The 21,815-nt window shown below is 41.1% G+C and overlaps 1 protein-coding gene across 1 annotated transcript; it reads right to left on the bottom strand.

Annotated features, from left to right (window-relative positions):
* Positions 1 to 2,035: 2,035 nt before the first annotated feature.
* Positions 2,036 to 20,887, bottom strand: EFCAB3 (EF-hand calcium binding domain 3; the record flags this gene model as incomplete). The annotated part of the gene is made up of 9 exons (XM_081110697.1): positions 20,802 to 20,887; positions 15,770 to 15,846; positions 13,806 to 13,949; positions 12,439 to 12,510; positions 10,981 to 11,101; positions 8,072 to 8,265; positions 7,534 to 7,718; positions 5,033 to 5,155; positions 2,036 to 2,362 (listed from the first exon to the last, which is right to left on the bottom strand). The coding sequence occupies exons 1-9, from the start codon at positions 20,873 to 20,875 to the stop codon at positions 2,036 to 2,038; spliced, it is 1,317 nt and encodes a 438-aa protein (XP_080966823.1). The 5' UTR covers positions 20,876 to 20,887.
* Positions 20,888 to 21,815: the final 928 nt, after the last annotated feature.

The following is a 21,815-nucleotide window of genomic DNA, read 5'->3' as shown; positions in this document are numbered from 1 at the left end:
CAAGGTTTCATAGAACCTGGACAGCACTTGCAGCAGCCCTAGATAATTGAAAAGGCTGGTTTTAAAACTTTAATTTTAAAACAGATTTTCCGTTTTGTTTTTATTTATTGCAACATAAATATGTATTTATTATAGAACATTTAGAGGGTATAGGTAAGACAAAAGAAAAAATCCCATCTCATCCTTCATTTAACCCATTAAACATTTTGGTTTATATCCTTCCTTTCTTTTTCTAATTTATTTGTAGAAATAACTTTTAAGTTACTTTCAGAACAAACTGCTCCGTGCCCCACTTTTTTTTTTTTACAGCTTCATAGAGGTATAATTTACATACAATTAAATTCATCCACTTCACGTGTATGGTTCAATGAGTTTTTGTAAAAATCTGTATTTGTGCAGCCACCATCATAATTAAGTTTTATAACTAACCCATAAAGTTCTCTCATGCTTCTTAGCAATTGTAGCCTGCTTTTAAACTTAATAATAGCGTGTGGATATCATTCTTTTGTTTGAAATATTCTTTTACAACATCATTTTAATTATCCTGGTACTGTTTTATATAGTTGTATCACGATTTATTGGACAGTTAGACTTCTTTAAGTTTCTTACCTAAAAATTCAACATGATAAACATCCTTATAACAAAATCATTTTGTACATTCATGGTTATTTCTTTAGTGATAATTTCTAGAACTGGAAGTACTGAGTCAATGGTTATAATTAGCTCCATTACTAAGCTCTGTGAGGTCAGGGCATTTTATCTGTTTGCTTACTGTTATATATCCAGATCCTGGATCCAGGGTCCAGCATACATAGTATGCAACTCAATAAATAATTGGCGAATGAATGGCTGAGTACCCATTGCTATACTGTATTCCATCAGAGAGATGCTAGTTTATACTGTCACCAACAATATGTGGCAATTTAATATAAAGAATATATTACTGTACATTTTTTATTTTCCAGGACAGATCTACTTAAAATATTATTTTATTATCCCCTTGGTCCAAGGAAGTATCCCAAGAATTCTAATATTTTGGCATCCAAATTAAATCTCTTAGATTGCCTGTTACACTCGCAGCCATACAAAAATAAACAACTCTTATCAAACTATAAATCTTTTTTATATTTAGATGGTTTTGAATATTCAAGATAACACAAAATTACTTCAAGGCTATTTTATTAAACAGTTTGCTACCTTCATTCTCTTTATTAATTTTTCCTGGAATGTTATAATTTTACATTATAAGCCACTGGCACCATCAATATGGAACATGTCCTTTCCTTTTTCTATTATTTATTTTTTCCTTTTTCTATAATGGAAAAAGTGTAATGGGTGATATACACTTAAACATGATTAAAATAGTAAGTTTTATATACGTTTTCCACAATAAAATAATTACAACCCCCAACTTATAATATAGTTATTATGTGCTGCTTTATTCAGTGTATTAAAGGGCAACAACAAGAAATGTAATGGGTGAGAAGGGCTGTTTTTAAGAGGGCCTGAAGGTATGTGGCTAAATGAGCCTTAGGAACACCCACATTTAGTCAAGACTCCATGGGGAATGGTGAGATTATTCCCTGAAACGGAAAGGTCATTGTCATCCACTGCCTCAGGCCACCCTGACAAATAATAAAAAAAAAAAAAAAAAAAAAACCTAATGCCATTTATAGTCACATAAACTCAGATGTTTATTGCTGGGAGGGCCCTTAGGAGCTCACAAGGGTAAGTAGCTCTGTGTCCAGGTAAGTGCCTGCTTTCAGTTTTCCTCCTGCCCAGGCAGTGTTGAGCCAGAGCCAGATGGGGGCAGCAGAGGGCAGCTGGTTGCTAGGGAAATAACTGAATGACATTTATTTACTAGAAACTATTAGAAAAGGGAAACCATATTATGACAAACTTTTTTACTGGTTAGAATTTAAAAGATGTCAACATTTCCAGCTGCTAAGAATGTACTAGACAAAATCAAAGAACCATAATTTTGATATCTATGAAAAAGTAGAGTGAAATGAGCTGCTTAGAAAATGTAGAAATTTCATTGTCGAGACCCTTTGAAACCTTTCCGTTTTCTTTTTCTTCCTGTTTCTATGTCACATTCACTGGTATCTGAAGAGGAAGAGACTGAAGAATTGTGGAAGGAATTTCTATTCATGCAGGCATCAAACAACCTTAAGTCCTTTGGGGAAAGTAATTCTTGGCATACATTCCAGGACCATGTATAAGTAGAAAAGGTTTCATAAAAGGACTCATTTTTAGTGTCTACTCCAACCAAATCCCCTCGGATCTTATGCCAGAAATTTAGCATTTCTTTCCGGTGCTCAAGAGCAGTTCCTAAGTTATAGATTTCTATAGCTCTCTTCACCTGTAATGAGAAAGCAGAAGTTTACAGTTGTTATTTTAAAATATCTTTGATTTGTGGACCACAATTCTAAATATCCCGAGAGTTATGTTGAAAGTCACCGAGTTTATATATTGGAGGTGCCTCTTGAGGAGTTAGGAGTTGATGGACAATGAAAATAAATTACTTTGGAATAATGAGATTATAAGAAATTTTATAAGAATATTAATAATACAATAGACTAAAACAAAGAGGAAATGTGGGATGGCAATAGGCTCTGACTATAAGAGGAGTGCCAAGAATGGCTCTCAGTCCACCCTAGGTTAGGGAGGGAGAAGATGCTGAGCTGTGTAGGTCCTCAAGGATTTTGTAAAATTGAGAGTGGTGACAGGAAGGTGTTCCAGGGAGAGGGATTAGTATAAGCAAAGGCTCAAAGGCAATAATAAATATCCTGGTGTTGGTGGGGGAGGGGGGTAGTGCACTTTGCTATTGCTAAAGCATCAAGTTTAAAGTGGGAGGGAGTGATGAAGGCAAGGCAGGCAAGGTCTGCTGTACCAGTGATTGGCCCTTAGACTTGGTCTCCCTTAGGCTGGGGAGAACCCTTTCCTCAGTGAGAATCACGCTGTAGTGAGCCACTCTTTCTGATGGATGTGAGATAAATTCCTCGATTGTGTGGAGCATGAAATATACTTGAAAACCCTGTCATCCGTAAGAGGGAAGCATTCATTCTTAAGCAGGACAGTGATATAGTTGGATCTCCTGTGTGGAGAATGGGCAGAGGGGAGCAGCTAAGAGGTAGGGCTACAAGGTTGGAGATTGTTGTCTGGCTGGACCTGATGAAGGCTTCGGTTAAGGCAGTAGGGATAGGATGGAGTGAAGAGGACAGACCTGAAAAATCTTCAGGGGAATGAGAATAGCCAGAGTTGGTGATTGGTAGGTGTGAGGAATGAGGAAAATGTGTAACTTAAGGATCACTCCTGGCTTTCTAGTTTCAGTGACTGGGAAGATGGTAGACATCCACATCTGAGATATTCACCCAAGGAATAGCCAATTTGATGCAGATAATGAATTTGGTTTTGGACATGTCAAGTTGGATATGCTATGAGACAGTGGAGTAGAAATGTCTAGCAGTCAGAGAGGTAAGACAGCAGTACTGGAAAGAAGTCCGGACTAGTGACAAATTTATAAATTATTAGTGTATAGGTGGCAGTTGAAATACGTAGGGTAGATCAATAGTCCAAACAATACTCATCCCAGCTTTTCCTTCGATTAATGCAGAGATCCCCAATATTCTGCTGTGACTGGGTTACAGGTATGCCAAGTTATTGATCTTCCCAAGCATCTCAGCCCTTGGGGCATCTGGTGTGCCAGCCTGGAGGCCTTGGGCTCTCAGTGGCCTTCACTGAAGTTACATTTATCACAACAATTACTACCGCTCATTTCCTTCTCCCTGTCTTCCACCCTTACTCTAAGCTCTGTGAGGATAGGAACTGTGTTTTTTCTCTCTGGTATCTCCTAATCCCAGAACTTTGTTAACAATGGATAAATATTTACTGAACAAATGAGTGGATGAGCGTATATAATGAGAAGAGCAGGAGGATGACACTAGAAAACAAGGAAATATTAAGACTTAGGGATGAACATTCAGGAAAGAGGAGAGAAAAGGACACAGAGCTACAAGGAGAATTGAAGATCCAGTATTGTAAAGACCAAGGAAGTAGAAAGTGTCAAGGAGAGCTTTGTCATTAGTGTCAAATACAGAAGGGAGGCGGAATAAAATAAATACACCTCAGTCTGTCTCTGTGGCCTACAAAAGTAACTAAGAAGTCAGGTCACAAAAATAGACAGGTAGCATAGACTTGTGGTTACAAGTGCAGGTTCTGGAGCCAAGCTGCCAGTGCTTATAATTCTGGCTCTATTATTGCCTAGCTGTGTGCCTTTGGGCAAGTCACTTAACCTCTCTGTGCATATCTGTAAAATGATAAGGAAAGATAACAGTGCCTACCTCAGAGGGTCATTGTGATAAGTAAATGAATTAGTGCATGTGAATTAGAGCACTTGAAGAACACAATGCCTGGCACCTAGGAAGCTCACTTAAACTATTGTCACTATTATTCTTTTAGCTATTGTAATAAAGATGCTTTAACTCATCATGATTCCTTGGGTGTACCACTCACTGTGATTATTGGTTTAGTATCTTAACTAGTAGCGATTTCCAGCATGAAACAAATTAATGTCCCAGAAATGATGCTGGGTATGGCTCCATAGGTGATTAGCAGGATAAATTATAACAGTTAACATTGGAATCCATTTGATTATAGAGCAAGAAATGTCATTATGCCCAGCTGGTGTGGCTCAGTAGTTGAGGGTTCACTCATGAACCAGGAGGTTACGGTTTGATTCCTGGTCAGGACACATGCCTGGGCTGCTGGCTCAATCCCCAGTAGGGGTGTGCAGGAGGCAGTCAATCAATGATTTTCATCGATGTTTCTCTATATCCCTCTCCTTTCCTCTCCGTGAAATCAATTTTAAAAGTAAAAAAAAGTCATTACAACAGGTAAAAATTAGAAATGATCTATGTCTTATTTTAAAGACAGAGGAGAAAATACCCTCTTGGTTTTATGGTTATAGTATTGAACTGGAAAATATTTTTGTCAATGCTTTCTGGGAAGGCATTCAACTCTGAGTACTCACATGCGGTTTAAGAGCAGCTGCCTCAGCCACTGTCCATTTCTGCTTTTTCTTCAACATTTGGTCAATGGTGAGGATCTCAGTTGGGTAGCCGGAGGGAGAGTCGGGAAGCTTTATATTTGCTGCCTTGATGCGCATTTTAAAAGAAGGTTAGTGATGTATTTTAGTTTGAATTATACAACAAAGACATAATAAACAGAAGTATATTGTATTATGAAAGGGTTTGTTATGATTTATAAGGTTATTGCTAAAGCACTTCTCAGGTGTTTTGGGGTACCAGGTATTGTCCCATGTGTAGATGGGCATTTAGCAACTTCTCTTTTATAATGATAAAGCCTTCTCATAAGAGAAGTATTGACTTTGAGATGATTTATGTATGGAATGGCTATAGAGGGTAGAGAGGAGCCAACTCCATCCTTACTCAAACTTTCCAAGCCATCACAGAGCACTGAAATGAATATGCTCTCCACAGAGTACAATGTATATTACTCCCAGACTTCTCATGGGATCAAGCCATCCATGTTCCTTGTTCCTGGGCTGCTGAACAATACAGTAGAAATCTTGTGAATATACTGATTGCTTTTGTGAAAATGTATATTGCCTAATTTCTTCCAAACCTTCAGTGCTGTTTGATATTACTTTTCTTCATTCACTGTTAACAGTCTTCATAGTGACCACTAGAAAACTAGACCTTCATACTCCCTCAGATTGTCTCTTCAAGGCTATCTAATATGAATCCTTTTTACTCTTCTTTCCACCTTAGGATTTCTCCATCCTTGAACCTGGTTTTTCCTCCTTCCTCTTATATGTGAGTTTTTCCTAATTTCCAAGGCCAAAATCTCCCACTGTGTCTTTATTTGTTCTCTGGACCGTATCCCTTCAATTATCCTCTTCCTAGGGCCAACTTCATGGGTGTGTGACCTATGCAATTACATAGGACCTCAAACTTAGAAGGGCCCTGAATTCAGCTTAATGTTCCACGGTTGCCGTCTTTATGTTCTTAATAATTTTGGACAAGGGTCCTACATTTTTATTGTACACTAGGCCTTACAAGTTATATAGACAACTCTGTCTCTGCCCCTCATTTATCCAGTTTCCCTTTTCATTGAGCAATGATTTTCAATGTTGGCTGCATGTTGGAACTTTAAAAAATACTGATAATGGGGGGGGGGATGAGGACACATTTGTAATACCTTAACTAATAATAATAAAAAAATAAAAAATAAATAAAAAAAATAAAAAAAAATACTGATAAACCATATTGTCAACGACATTTGCCTGTGGGTGTGACTTCATTTGGAGAGCTGAAGACAAAGTCTTGACTTTAGGTCATTTGTGATCATCATGAGACTCATTTAAAATTTTTTATTTTTATTTTACTGTGGTAAGAACTCTTAACAAGAGCTCTATCCTCAACACTATTTTTAGTGTATGATACAGCATTGACTACATACACAGTGTTGTAGAGCAGATCTCTAGAATTTATTCATATTGCATAATTTTGACTTCATCCCTATTTGATGAGCAATTCCCTATTTTTTTCTCCCTCCTCCTGGTTCTGGGACTCTTAAACCTATGCCTACAGGGACCTTTTAGGCATGTTATAATGATGTGAACCACACACGGATCTCTGAAACCCAGAGATGCTCCACAGGGTGGGCTAGTCTCTAGTCAAAGCTTGATCTTGTTTCGAAGGCTGGAAGGCCTGCGACAAACCAGAGTAAGGACAGAGCTGGAAAGAATATCCAGAAACCAGGGCATACTTGCCCGAGACCTTAAAACTCATGATGATAAAGTTACCTTGAGAGGAGGGAAAATAGATTAGAGGCAACAGATCTTGAAGTAGATCCAGAAGGTTCAGCTGGGAGTATAAATGAGGTTCCAGTCCAAGGGCAGAACAGCCCCTCCAACACAACATTGTTCCTTTGGGTTGTGTCTGGCCCAACCACCATCTAGAGCCAGTTGAGGAAGACCAAAATGCAGCTTCTGGTCCCCGAGTTGATGGAAGAACAGTTGGAGGTAGGACCTGAGGGCCTTTTTATTATTATTCTTGTATTCCCCACCCCCCAACCCCGAAACCTAGGATTGTATTTTTCAGTAAGTTTAACTATTTGTTGAAATTAAATATTTATACCTGAGCTTAAATTTAGGACTATGTCTATGGAATCTGGTTTGAAATAAAATGACTAAAAATATCTGTCATTAAAAAGCATGTTACTAGTTCTGTTAAGTTAGAACTTAAAAACGCAAGTATTTAGCCCGGCTGGCATGGCTCAGTGGTTATGCATCGACCTATGAACCAGGGGGTCACGGTTTGATTTTGGTCAGGGCACATGCCCGGGTGAGCTGGATCCCCAGTGTGGGGTGTGCAGGAGGCAGCCAATCAATAATTCTCTCTTATCATTGATGTTTCTATCTCTCTTCCCCTCTCCCGTCCTCTCTGAAGTCAATAAAAGACAACGCAAGTATTTAAATTAACTGATGTGACAAAATCTAAATCTCACCTGTGTTTTCCAATCTCTTTTATGGAAAAAGTAGTTATCAAAGAAACTCAGAGGCTCCTTTCTTCTAAGCATTTCTAATTTATGCATGTCTTTGAATGGCTTTCCCACTACCAGCCCATCCACATTAGGAAACAACGGAAAGACGGGTATTTTTGAATATGGGTTATCTGAAGGAGGATTGCATCCTAAAAAGATAAAAAATGTTATCACACACACACAAAAATGTTATCACAAATAATAAGAAATTCACATGAAAGACATACATGTGGCATCTATTTTGCTTTGTCTACACTTCTCTGTGCCATGACCCATTTTCTTTACTCTCCTGTGACCTCCACCCCTCCACTTCCTGAAGACTCTCAGCTTCATCCAGGTATCTGAGCACTCAGGTAATATATACATTTTTGCTTTCAAATGATATCTGGGTAGATAGGCCGTGGTCCTGCTCTTACAGCACTTGGCCTCTTGTATTTATTTCTGACCATTAATATATAAATAAATCCTTTACAATAGAGGGGAAAAAATAAATGGCTCTTACTCCTGAGCTCCTCAAGATATTTGAATAAATCTTTTTCTTTCATTATTGCAATCCGAGTAGCATTAGCAAAGGCAGTTGTGCTTGAGGTCAGAGGTGTGCATATGTCTGTCTTAAATCTCCTTTTTCTATAATCTGTAGGGGAGGGATTCCACAATATTCCTGCAGTGGTTTCTTGGAATTTTCTTTGAAAATAGCTAAAATAAATAAAGGAAGAAAGAAATCCAGAAATTAATTTAAAAAATGCTACAGTTCCATTGAAAAAGTGCTTGTTAGACAAATGGGGGGTGGGGGAGGGGGAGAGTCAAATTTCAAGTTATATATGCTGAATAAATTTATTTTAAATTTAATTTGCATAGTCATTCACTATTACTTACTGAATGCCTGTTTCTGTGACATTTATAGAATATCTACTGATAACTGCCACAGGCCATCTGACTACTTTATTTATTTTCTAGAGGTCCAGTGCATGAATTTGTGCATGGGTGGGGTCCGGCCAGCCTGGCTCCAATTGGGGCAGATCGGGGCTGGGCCTGTTGGGAGGAAGAGATGGTGGGAGGTTGGCCGGCCGGGTGGCTGGCCGGCCCTGATCAGGTTGATCATGGCCAGGCTGGCTGGGGGGAGGGGTCGCAGGCGATTGGCTAGCAGGCCCCACCCCTGATTGGTGTGGGGGGCAATCGGGGCGGAGCTGGCTGGGGACAGGGGCTGCAGGCCGATCAGTGTGGTAGAGGCCCACTGAGGGATGGGCTAGCGGGGGGGGGGGGGGGTCCATAGGAGGCTGGCCGGCAGGCTCCCGCCCCTATTGGGATAGGGGGGTGATCAGGGGTGGGGCCAGCTGGGGGGAGGGGCTGTGGGCCGATCGGGGTGGTGGGGGCCGATCGAGGGTGGGGTGGCTGGTGGGAGGGATCACAGGAGGTTGGCTGGCTGGACCCACCTCCAGGTCAGGCCAGTTCACTGGGTGCAATGGGTGTCATAATGACAGGTCATTTCGGTCATTACAGTGTTCCAGTCACTGGGTATATATATATATATATATATATATATATATACACACACTAGAGGCCCGGTGCACAAAAATTTGTACACTCAGGAGGGTCCCTCAGCCTGGCCTGTGCCCTCTTGTAGTCTGGGACCCCATGGGGGATGACCACCTGCTGGCTTAGGCCCACTCCCCGGACCTAAGCTGCAATTGGACATCCTTAGCGCTGCTGAGGAGGCGGGAGAGGATCCCACCACCACTGCTGTACTGGCAGCTGTCAACCTGGCTTGTGGCTGAACAGAGCTCCCCCTGTGGGAGCACACTGACCATCAGGGGGCAGCTCCTGCATTGAGCGTCTGCCCCCTGGTGATCAGTGTGTGTCATAGTGACCAGTGATTCCCAGTTGCTCTGGTGTTAGGGTCAGTTTGCATATTACCCTTTTATTATATAGAATAGAGACTTGGTGCATGGGTGGGGGCCGGCTTGTTTGCCATGAAGGGTGTCCCGGATCAGAGTGGGGGCACCGCTGGGGTGCCTGACCAGCCTGGGTGAGGGGCTGAGGACTGTTTGCAGGCTGGCAAAGCCCCCAGCAGGGACCCTCACCCCATGAGGGTGTGGCCATCCTGGGTGAGGGGCTGATGGCTGTTTGCAGGCTGGCCACAGCCCCCAGCCACCCAAGCTCCCAGTGGAGGCTGGCTGGAAGCAGGTATCTGGGATTTATTTGTCTTCTATAATTGAAACTTTGTTGCCTTTTGCGGAGGCCACAGCTGGCGGGAAGCTTGGCTTCCTCCATCGCCGGGGCAACCAAGCCTCCGGCTTGCTCCAGTTTTGTGGCTGCTGGCCGCCATCCTGGTTGGGTTAATTTGCATATAATCACTCTGATTGGCTGGTGGGCGTGGCTCAGGCATAGCAAAGGTACAGTCAATTAGCATCTTTGTCTTTTATTAGTGTAGATATATATTTTTAAATATATTTTTTATTGATTTCAGAGAGGAAGGGAGAAGGAGAGAGAAAAATAGAAAGATCAATGATAAGAGAGAATCACTGATTGGCTGTCTCCTGCACACCCCACACTGGGGACTGAGCCCACAACCCAGGCATGTGCCCTTGACCAGAACTGAACCTGGGACCCTTCAGTCTGCAAGCTGATGCTCTATCCACTGAGCCAAACTGGCTAGGACCCATTTGACTATTTTATATGTGTAGTTCCTGGGCTCTGGCTTCCTTCCTCTTTCCCAAGACCAACCAGGTAGTTCTTGGCTGAGTAGCTCAGTTGGTTAGAGCGTCATCCTGATATGCCAAGGTTGTGGGTTGGATCTCATCAGGGCACATACAAGAAGCAACCAATGAGTGCATAAATAGGTGGAACAATAAATCAATGTTTCTCTCTTTCTCTCTCCTCTCCTCCCTGCTCCCAGGAAAAAGACTCATTTGGGTGTGAGAATGCTTCCTCATCTTCCATTCATTTTGTATCTGGCTCTGCTCCACTCCAAAGGCTACTTTGGGAAGTCTGAACTTGCTGTGCCTTCTCTCACACTCAAAGGACCTCTTGAAAGCCCCTAGTAGTTCTAGCATGAATGGGAGTGTTTGTATTTAAACTAGACTTCCAAGCCCACCCCAAATCATCCTTGGAAAAGTCTTATTTTCCTGGGATTCCCTAGCTTAAGGTAGGAAAGGCTGAACTTTCTTAGCTGTCTTAGGTCCTTAGTGGGGACTGGAGATGGTCTGAGGTCAGCCTTGCAATATCAGAGCTGGGCAGTACTGTGGGGATAAAGTAATGAAGTCTCACGTTGTGGCACACGACCATCTGCCCACACATCTCCTTTGTTTTGGAGCAGACCCTGTGAAGTAGAATGTTAGTGAAAGGAGACTGCCTTGTTAATATCCTCCTAGGTGCTTCTGAAAAGGTCCTTTTTGCCCCTTTGTCACTTACCTTACTAATTCTATTATAGCCTTTCTGGGTAAGGCTGAAATCTCTACAAGCTTTGATAGAATTTCAAACAACAGGATCCCTGGGTTGCCAGCAAAATCTAAACACTTGTCTTTTTCTGGAACTATGAAGGGGAAAAAAAGATTCAAAATGTTTTCTGGGGAAAAAAATCATCTATCAAAGAAGTACTAAAACAACAGTCTTTTTTATTGTATTTACAAAATTAATACCAAATCAAAGACTTGAGAATTTTAGAAAAACTTTCAACATCTGTTCTATTATAGAAAGGTCATTTTTATTTTATTTTTTTTATTTATTTATTTTTTTTAAATATATTTTATTGATTTTTTACAGAGAGGAAGGGAGAGAGAGATAGAGAGTCAGAAACATCGATGAGAGAGAAACATCGACCAGCTGCCTCCTGCACATTCCCCACTGGGGATATGCCCGCAACCCAGGCACATGCCCCTGACCGGAATCGAACCCGGGACCCCCCAGTCCGCAGGCCGACGCTCCATCCACTGAGCCAAACCGGTTTCGGCTAGAAAGGTCATTTTTATTATTGAACAGACAAACTAATCATGGAATTGAAAAAAGACTCTTAGTTCAATGGTCTCTAAGTAAATATAGTAATACATTTAACACAAACATGAATTATATGTTAAGGACAATTGTCCTGTTCTAGGTAAAGGAGTGGTTGGTAAATATAGCTCTGGCTTGCAGGCAAATCCTTGTTACTATAGAGGTACTAGAAGCAATAAGTTCTGTTTGCGCTAAGGACAGTGCATAGCCTATGAATGGGTATATTTTCAAAACAATATACAGTATCTGGAATTCGGAATGTATTTATCCTAGAAAACATGATATGAATAGGATTAGATTTTCCAAGGCACCTGTTAAACTCATAAACAAACCATTAGAGGACTAATAAAAATATTTACTTTCATATTATGTATGACCTTATGTGAGAATATGCTCTCTAACCTCTAGCAAACTCTCCACAGCCCTTGCACTGAGGGCAGAGGCTTCCCCAGGGTGAGGAGGATATTTTGGGGGAAAAGTAAAGTATGTACACCCAAATTTGCATGAGACAGAGCATTTTTCTTTTTTCTAAATTATTTTCTTTTATAGAAGGAGTGCCTCTCAAAGTAGCACATGTACTCAGTAAAGAATTAAAATACTATAAAAGATGTATTTTTCTATACCACTGCCTGAGTGCTCTCATTAGGGATCAAAAAATAGTATCTCCTGGAGAAGGACTTGTTACAGTTAAGTTAAATCTAAAACTGTATCAATTTGCTCAGCAAATACAGTTTGGGAGAAGCAGTACAAAAGTAAGTCACATTCCCGAGTACACATTCTTGATTTGTCTCCTCACTGGAGGCTGAAATGAATGATATTTACTATGCAGTGAATTGCAACTACTTCATCTGCTATATATTCCGTAGTATCTCTACTTACCCACAGCTCTAAGGAAGCGGTCCTTATCTGTTAGCACCTTTATAAAGTCTGAGAAATTCACTTTCCCATCTCCTGCAACAGAAATCTAAGCCTCAGAACAAGGATATAAGATGTATTTTAATTATCAAATTATATTTTAAATATAAAAATTAAAACATCATGGGCCATCTAATAGTTAAAATCAGAGCATTTTAGGGTTGGAGATGTGCTCAGGTCTTCTTGAAATGATCTTAGACACTAGTCACCCACAGCGCATCGAAGCAATGGTGGGGTGTAAACATCAAAGCAGGGGCTCCTAACCACGACAGTCCTATCCATTCACTCCTTTCCTAGAGACTTGCCATTTTGCAAGGAACCCACCCCTGCTTTCCACTCTATACCTCTAACATTTCTATTATTATAACATCCCCAAGTTGCACATTGTTTCCTCTAAAATTAAGTGCTATTAGAGTTGTGTGTGTGTGTTTCAATGAAAGAATAGAAAGATTGGGCAGTTAGTAGAAACAAGTGAAGCTTTAACTAACTGGTGACATCGACTCACATGGGGAACTGATGCAAATTGAACAGGGCACTGGCAGCTGGGTGGGGAGAGGTGTGAGAAAATAATATTCTGAATATATTTCCCACACAACATATCAGTTTGGACTACTAATCAGTAGGTCAGTATGTGCAAAGAAAACATTATCTGCATGCTATAAAAATATCAACAAACAGCCCTAACCAGTTTGGCTCACTGGATAGAGCGTCGGCCTGAGGACTGAACGGTCCCAGGTTCGATTCCGGCCAAGGGCATGTACCTTGGTTGGGGGCACATACCCAGTGGGGAGTGTGCAGGAGGCAGCTGATCGATGTTTCTCTCTCATCAATGTTTCTGGCTCTCTATCCCTCTCCCTTCCTCTCTGTAGAAAATCAATAAAATATATTTTAAAAAAATATCACCAACATTCTGTGACATTTGAAATTCAATATAGGTGGGTTGTAATGATGGAAGGAAGATTTGTCGTAATTATGATTCATACAGAAACAAAGGGCTTGGATTTCCTTGACGACATGGCATTGTGAAATTGTCAATGCCTTTGCATCTGTTATTGTAAGGCACTCTCCAAAATGTACATGATGACAGGTAATCTGAATTCAATATTGAAATATGGCAACCACTTTTATTTTCCACACAGGATTTTTCAAAGAAGCAATACATTGATTTCATAACTTGTACACATACCTCACTGATATCCTTAAAGAGAAACCCATATATAGGTACTTTTGGCAAATAAGTGAGGTTCATTTCTCATGTTCATAAGGTCACTGAGAAAAATATATATTTAAGGAAAGCTTTTATGAGAAAAATAAGAAGTTTAAGTACTCACCGTCAATATCAGCATATTTTAATTCATTATAGACATCATGCTTGGTTAGATGCATTCCCACTTTAGCTAAAGTGCACATCATTCCATGAAAATCAATACAGCAGGTTTTATCCTTGGTAAAGAAGTTGTAGGCATCTTGGAAGGCTGGGGAAGTGGAATTAAGTTAGGACAGTTGTTCAAGAATACATACATATTCTAATGGAACTAGGACAGACAATACAGTTGATTGGAGATCATGTTCTGAAAATATATTGAGAGAAATATGAGTACTTAATAGACATTCCTTAAGAAGGATAGTGTCCTTGCATGAGTTTTGAACTGGAATCAACTAGTTGGTGGAAAACCAAACATGTAGGCAAAATGACCTTTGAAAGATGTCCACACCCTAATTATTGGAATCTGTGAACACATTACATTACATGACAAAAGGGATTTTGCAGATGTAATTAAAATAGAGGATCTTGGATTATCAGAGTAAGGGCTTGACCCACTGTTGCTGGTTTGAAGATGTGGGAGGGCAATGTGATATGGAATGCAGAAGGGACTGAGAAAGGCTCTTGATTGACAGCCAGCAAGGAAATGGGGACTTCAGCCCTACAACTGTATGAATTGAATTCTGCCAAACACCTGAATAAGCTCAGAAGCAGATTCTCCTCCAGAGCCTCCAGATAACAGGCCAGGCTGACCAACACCTTCATTTCAGTGTTAAGGCCTGGAGAAGAGGAACCAGGCAGCCCACCTGACTTCAAACCTAGAGAAATCTGAGGTCTGTATGTGTTGTATAGACACAAAGTTTTTTTTCAAAGAAATACTCAATGCATTAATTAACTGGAGCCAAAATTACAATGTAGTTTCTAAAATTAGCAAATGAAGAAATAAACCCAGAACAAAGTATATCCCAAATGGCACCAAAATAAAACATTTCATATCACATTCAATTGTTAGCATCTTCATGTACAAGAGTGATTAATTCTATAGAGATAATGATACCTGCCTTCTAATTGTGTCTAAAGTTTACATCTTTCTCCCTTAATGAAAAGAAGGCTTCTCTAGGGCTGGATCCATCTCTGACTTGTTTCTATTTTTCGTAGTATTTTGAGCATGTTAGTAGGCATTCAGGCATTAATGCAGCTTCATCAACAATTATTTATTGCATGCCTTCTATGTACCAGAGGCTGCTCTAGGTGCTGAGGAAACATTTGTGCACCAAACAGAAAAAGATCTCTGCTCTTTCATAAATATGTAAATTAGATAATATGTTAGAAGGTAGTAAGTGCTATAGAAAAATGGAAAAGTAAAGGTCAGAGGACTGGGAGTACCAGGGATTGAGGGATAGGTTGCTTGTATTAAATAGGTGAGAGGGAGTGGATATCTGAGAGAAGAAAGAGCTAGAGCAAAGGCCCTAAGGTGGATGGGCCTGGCATATTCCAGGAGCAGCAAGGACATGAGTGTGGCTGGAGCAGAGTAAGTAAGAGGAGAGGAGGAGCAGGAGAGGTCAGAGAGGTAATGTGCATGTAGGCATGGTTATGTTTTAAAATTTATTTTAAATTTTACATCATATTGGTTTTAATTTGAAAAAATCTTAATTGACTTCAGAGAAGGGAGGGAAAGAGATAGAAACATCAATGATGAGAATCATTGATCAGCTGCCTCCTGCATGCCCCCTATTGGGGATCTAGCCCACAACCCAGGCATGTGCCCTGACTGGGAATCGAACTGTGATCTCCTGGTTCATAGGTTGATGCTGCAACCAACTGAGCCACCTGGCTGGAGTGGAAGATGTTTACTTGAAAATAATCCCCCTTCTTTCCCACAAATTAGATATTGAATTAAAATTTCTCTCTCTCAAATAAGAGGGTACAGTAGATAACCCTTGAAATCCCTAATCTCTCAGAGAAAAAACTTATCAGATATATTAAGGGGCTTTTGTTTATGTTTTCATTTGGGGGAATGATTCTCTTTACCTTGAATTTGTGAAGCACTCAACTTCCTTTCTTTGTGCCCTAATTGGCATGGGAGAGATCCTGGTAAAACTTTATCCCTGAGAAAAGATTTGAAAAGATTGAATACTTATTTGAAACGAGCAAATATTAGTTCCATTCATCAGTTTTTGCTGACTGGAATGATTGTAAGCATCACAATATATCTACAGTCATACCATCTAAGGGACCTGTTAGTCACTTGCCAGAAGCTACAGGGTGGACAGTGAGAAAATCTTGGCACTGAGGTCCAATTCCCTCTGTTCTTTACTTGCCCATCACCCTTACCCCCTTAAAAATATCTGATTTTTTTCATTTTACAAAAGAGGAAACTGAGGCTCAAAGAGAATAAGTGGAAGACCTGGGACTCCAACAAGGTTTATCTGACTCCAAAGCTCAAGAATCCAAGCCTTATACTATTTAAGCTGTTTCAAATTTTTAACTAGTTTAAGTAATCTTATGGTGAATATCCTTATAGCAAAAGTTTGTATCCATGATTATTTTATGACTTTAATTGCCAAATTATATTTTTTACCAGCATATGAAAACTAGAGGTAGGTCTCTCTCTCTCTCTCTCTCTCTCTCTCTCTCTCTCTCCCTCTCTCTCAGCACAGGACTGGGAATGATTGGTCACTATGACACACACTGACCAAATATATATATATATTTGAGGCCCGGTGCATGAAGTCTGTGCACGGGGGAGGGGGGGGGGAGGGCGGTCCCTCAGCCCGGCCTGCACACTCTTGCAATCTGGGACCCTTCAGGGGATGTCTGACTGCCGGATGTCCCTGCGGGATTGGGCCTAAACCGGCAGTCGGACATCCCTCTCGCAATCCAGGACTGCTGGCTCCTAACCACTCCTCTGCCTGCCTGCCTGATCATCCCTAACCACTCTGCCTGCCTGCCTGATTGCCCCTAACCATTCACCTGCCTGCCTGATCACCCTTAACCACTCTGCCTGCCTGCCTGATCTCCCCTAACTGCTCACCTGCCTGCCTGATCGCCTGCCTGCCTGATCACCCCTAACTGTCTCTGCCTCGGCCACAGTGGCTTCGTCCGGAAGGACGTCCGGAAGGTCGTTCAGCTGTCCGGTCTAATTATCATCTTATGCTTTTATTATTATAGATAGATATTTTGTGTAAATTTGCAGTACTTATTAGTGTAGGGACATAAAAATATATTATGAAAAAATGGGTTTGCTTATAATATGGTAATTTCCAAAGTAAACTTATAATAATTACTAGAGGCCCAGTGTACAAAAATTTGTGCACTCGGGGGGGAGCCCTCAGCCTGGCCTGTGCCCTCTTGCAGTCTGGGACCCCTTGGGGGATGACCACCTGCTGGCTTAGGCCCGCTCCCCGGGGGATTGGGCCTAAGCTGACAATCAGACATCCCTCTGGCAGCCCAGGAGCCCTTGGGGGATGTCCACTTGCCAGCAGGGAGCAGGCCTAAGCTGCAGTCTGACATCCTTAGTGCTGCTGAGGAGGCGGGAGAGGCTCCCACCACCGCTGTACTGGCAGCCGTCAGCCTGGCTTATGGCTAAGCAGAGCTCCCCCTGTGGGAGTGCACTGACTACCAGGGGGCAGCTCCTGCATTGAGCGTCTGCCCCCTGGTGGTCAGTGTGTGTCATAGTGACCAGTCATTCCCAGTCCTGTGCTGTTAGAGTCAATTTGCATATTACCCTTTTATTATATAGGATAGAGGCCTGGTGACCCGGTGGGGGCCGGCTGGTTTGCCCAGATCAGGGTGGGGGTCCCCCTGGGGTGCCTGGCCAGCCTGGGTGAAGGGCTGATGGCTGTTTTCAGGCTGGTCAAGCTCCCCCCACAGTGAGAACCCTCACCCCATGGAGGTTTGGCCAGCCTGGGTGTGGGGCTGATGGCTGTTTTCATGCTGGCCACACCCCCTTTAAGGTAGGGGGGTCCCCACTGGGGTGCCTGGCCAGTCTGGGTGAGGGGCTGAGGGCCATTTTCAGGCTGGCCACCCTCCCCACCTCCCCCAGCAACGGAAGCTCCCAGCCTCTCCTTTTCTTCTTCTTCTTTATTCTGGGGTTGATTTACCTTCTCTAATTGAAACTCTGTTGCCTTCAGTAGAGCTCAAAGCCCCGCGGCAGGCGGGAAGCTTGGCTTCCTGCTTGTTCCAGCTCCTTTGGCTGAAAGCAGGTATCTGGGGTTTATTTATCTTCTATAATTGAAACTTTGTTGCTTTCAGTGGAGCTCAGAGCCGGCCAGGAAGCTTGACTTCCTCCATCACTGGAGCAACCAAACCTCCTGCTCGCTCCAGCTCCATGGCTGCCGGCCGCCATCTTGGTTGGGTTAATTTGTATAATTTGCATATAGTTGCTCTGATTGGCTGGTGGGTGTGGCTTAAGGCATAGCAAAGGTATGGTCAATTTGCATGTTTGTCTTTTATTAGATTAGATTATAATTTTATAAATTAATTTTATTTAAAATACATTTAGTGCCCTCACCGGTTTGGCTCAATGGATAGAGCGTCGGCCTACGGACTCAAGGGTCCCAGGTTCGATTCCGGCCAAGAGCATGTACCTTGGTTGCGGGCACATAACCAGTAGGGAGGCAACCATAATCAGGAGGCAGCTGATTGATGTTTCTCTCTCATCGATGTTTCTGACACTCTATCTGTCTCCCTTCCTCTCTGTAAAAAATCAATAAAAAATATATTTTAAAAAAAACTATATGAAAAAATAAATAAATAAAATACATTTAGTTTTGATATGAGTAGAACTAAAAGTTTTTAAAATATGGGATGTCTTAGTTTTTTTTTTATAAGAAGCAGTTTTAAAAAATGACACTAGGAGAAATACCAAACATGGTAGTTGAATTTTAAAAGTTATGGTTTATGAATTTACTACCCTCCATGTATCTAGTAGATTCAACTTATTTTCAAATAGAGACTTAAAGAAAAAGGAGGCAATAGGGTCTCATAATGTACCATTCTCAACTTTTTTGACTTAATTTTATCTAATTAACCTTATTTTTTCAGCTTTTACTAACATTGATTTCTTCTTCTAGTATTTTCTTTTTATTTCCTACCTGAACTTCTGAAAACTCAAGTTTGCCTTTATTTGAATAGGTTATTTTATATTTATTGTATATCTAAAGATAAATAATTTTTTGGCATTATATAAAAGATGCAGTTGTAGAAATACAAAGTTCTCAAAAAGCAAGAAAGAGCCTGGCCGGTGTGACTTAGTGGTTGAGCATCGGCCCATGCACCAAGAAGTCACCCTTCAATTCCTGGTCAGGGCACCTACCCAGGTTGCAGGCTCAATCCCCATTAGGGGACTTGCAGGAGGCAGTTAATTGATGTTTCTCTCTCATCGATGTTTCTATCTCTCCCTCTCCTTTCCTCTCTCTCTAAAATGAATAAAAATATATTTTTTAAAAGAAGCAAGAGGAAAATAAAAGGCCAGGCAGTATAAAGTGTTGTTTGTTTGTTTGTTTTTAGCTAAATTAAAAAAAGGATAGTCTTGGCAGAATTTCAAGCCTTATCTTGGATCAAACATAGTGTTATTATTTTATAACATTTTAAAGATTTGGGAAATCTTAGATTTGGAGCAAACCCCGTCTAGCCTCACATCTCATGTAGGAATTCAATCTCCATGTGGTATTATCTAGACTTTGCTTGATTACTTTCAGTGACAAGGAAGTCACAACTTCAATGCAGGATGAGATGAAGGGATTGGGCTACTACAAGGTTGTCTTATCCGCATCCCTCTGGAAAAATAGTATCTTCCTCTAGCAATGGCAGGGTCAAGGATACTAGGTCCTAGCCTGTTTGGCTCAATGGCTAGAGCATTAGCCTGAGGGCTGAAGCGTCCTGGGTTTGATTCCAGTCCAGGGCATATACCTTGGTTGCAGGCTCAATACCCAGCCCTGGTTGGGGTGGGTGTGGGAAGCAACCAATTGATGTGTTTCTCATGTCGATGTTTCTCTCCCTCTGTCTTTCCCGCTCCCTTCCACGCTCTGAAAATAAATGGAAGAAAATGGATAATAGGAGAAATACTCTCAAAGTGGCAAAGAAAATGGATAATCGTGAGAGAGGAGAGAGGCTTTTCTTATAATTTGATAATGAACAGATCAGGCTTTCACTTTCAGTTATTAGTGGCTACTGTTTATTGGAATTTGTTATCATCAGACTAAGACAAAGCTATTGTTAAGTGTCACGGGCAAACCTCCCTTCCTAATTTTAGTACAAGCTTAGGTCAGCCCTAATTTTCCAGATTTCATTTTCTTTTTCTTTTTCATGTTGTCCTGCCCAGCCACCTGCTTGAGACAGCCCATAGCACTGCTCTTCCCACAGGCCTGCTGCCTCCTGACCCCCCACACTGCCATCTTAAACTAGATTTCATTTTACTGGCCATATTTGAGCTACAGACTTTTTCTTTACACTCTGACTTGCTTAGGGGCTTAGGTCTTCTTTATGATCCTCTAAATGGATTATCTTTTAAAATGGCACTCAAAACGTCTTAATGTATAACTGACAACTTCTTATGCCCTCTAGGGTATTCTGTCCCCTCACACAAAAATAGCCTCTCATTTGGGAGAACAGGAAGGAGAACTCTTTGTCTCTCTAATCAAAAAGAATATGTGTACTTTTCATAAAAATCTTTATCTTCAATTCACATTTGTTTCATAACTCAGTTTATCCCAGAATAGATTTGTTGTTGTTAATCCTCACCTGAGGATGTTTTTCCATTGATTTCTAGAGAGAGTGAGAGGGAAGAGAGAGACAGAGAGAAATATCAACTGGTTGCCTCCCACAAGGTGTCAAGCCTGCAACCAAGGTATGTGCCTTGACCAAAATTGAACCCGGGACACTTCAATCTGCAGGCCAATCCTCTATCCACTCAACTAAACTGGCCAGGGCTCACAGAATAGATATTTTGAAGAGCATTCTAACTTGTTTCATCACAGCCTTTATGGATATTTAATATATTCATCACCTTAATAACTCCTTACCTTAATATATTTATCACCTTAATATGTTCATTACTTACCTCTTGCCATGGGCGCTGGGTATTTTTGTTAGAGGAACCAGCTTAAATTTTGGCTTAATGTCAGAAACCGCCATTTGGCCAGTAACTCTGTCTGGAATTCAGAAGGTACAATTAAGGCTCACATTAATTTCTCTATAGTACAACCTTCTTTTGCAACGTTCTCAGCTCAAGACCTGAAATTTGAAGTCCAGGGCCTCAAGGCATGGTAAGATGTATAAATTAAAGTTAGAGGTTTGTGCAAAGTTGGAAAGCCATGCGGAAGGTCCCCTTGGAATATGTAGAAAAAATTATTTCAGGACAAAATTTATTTTTGAAATCAATGGGACATTTCATGTTATAACTGACAGAGAATAAAATGTTATAGCACTTCCAAAATACTTACCTGTTTATATCTTGGATACCTGAGTAGTAGTAAGTAGATTTTTCCAGGGTTTCCTTCTGTGAGATCCCTCTGAAACCCATGTGATTTATTATGAACCCATAGATCTTAAAAGTAGGATAGGAGTGGGATACAGTGCTGTTTTGTTACCCTGCACCGTCCTGAATGGACTCAACCACTCTGGCCTCCCTCGTCCTTCTTTTCCACTCTGCATAGTTAGAGAGTTGGGGCCTATGAACCAGAAGCTGGGATGGTAGGGCTGCCCACTTTTATTGTTGGTTTTATCTCTGCAATGATCTTTTCAAAATGTAGAGTGTATTAGGTGGTTCATTGAGAAGAAAACTGGGTTACTGACTTAGGAATATTAGACGATTATATACTACTAAACTGTGAAGAAAAAGTCTCTGGTTAGAGTTCGATCAATTTTCCAGGTCTTCATCTCAGAACCTAGAAAGCAGTTGTTCCTAAACAACTCAATGACATGTGCTGAAAATCTGGAAACCTACCACAGAGCTGCCACTCCGGAGAGGATCACAATTTAGGCACTTGAAAGGTGCTGTGAAGTCATTCTCATGGCTCAAAATTATCATTCCTTTAAAAAACTATTTTCAACATCTCATAGAGATTATACATTT

Source organism: Myotis nattereri (genome assembly GCF_964212035.1).
Source record: "Myotis nattereri genome assembly, chromosome: 16".
In the NCBI taxonomy this organism is placed as follows: domain Eukaryota; kingdom Metazoa; phylum Chordata; class Mammalia; order Chiroptera; family Vespertilionidae; genus Myotis; species Myotis nattereri.
This window is presented reverse-complemented; position numbering and strand designations above follow the sequence as displayed.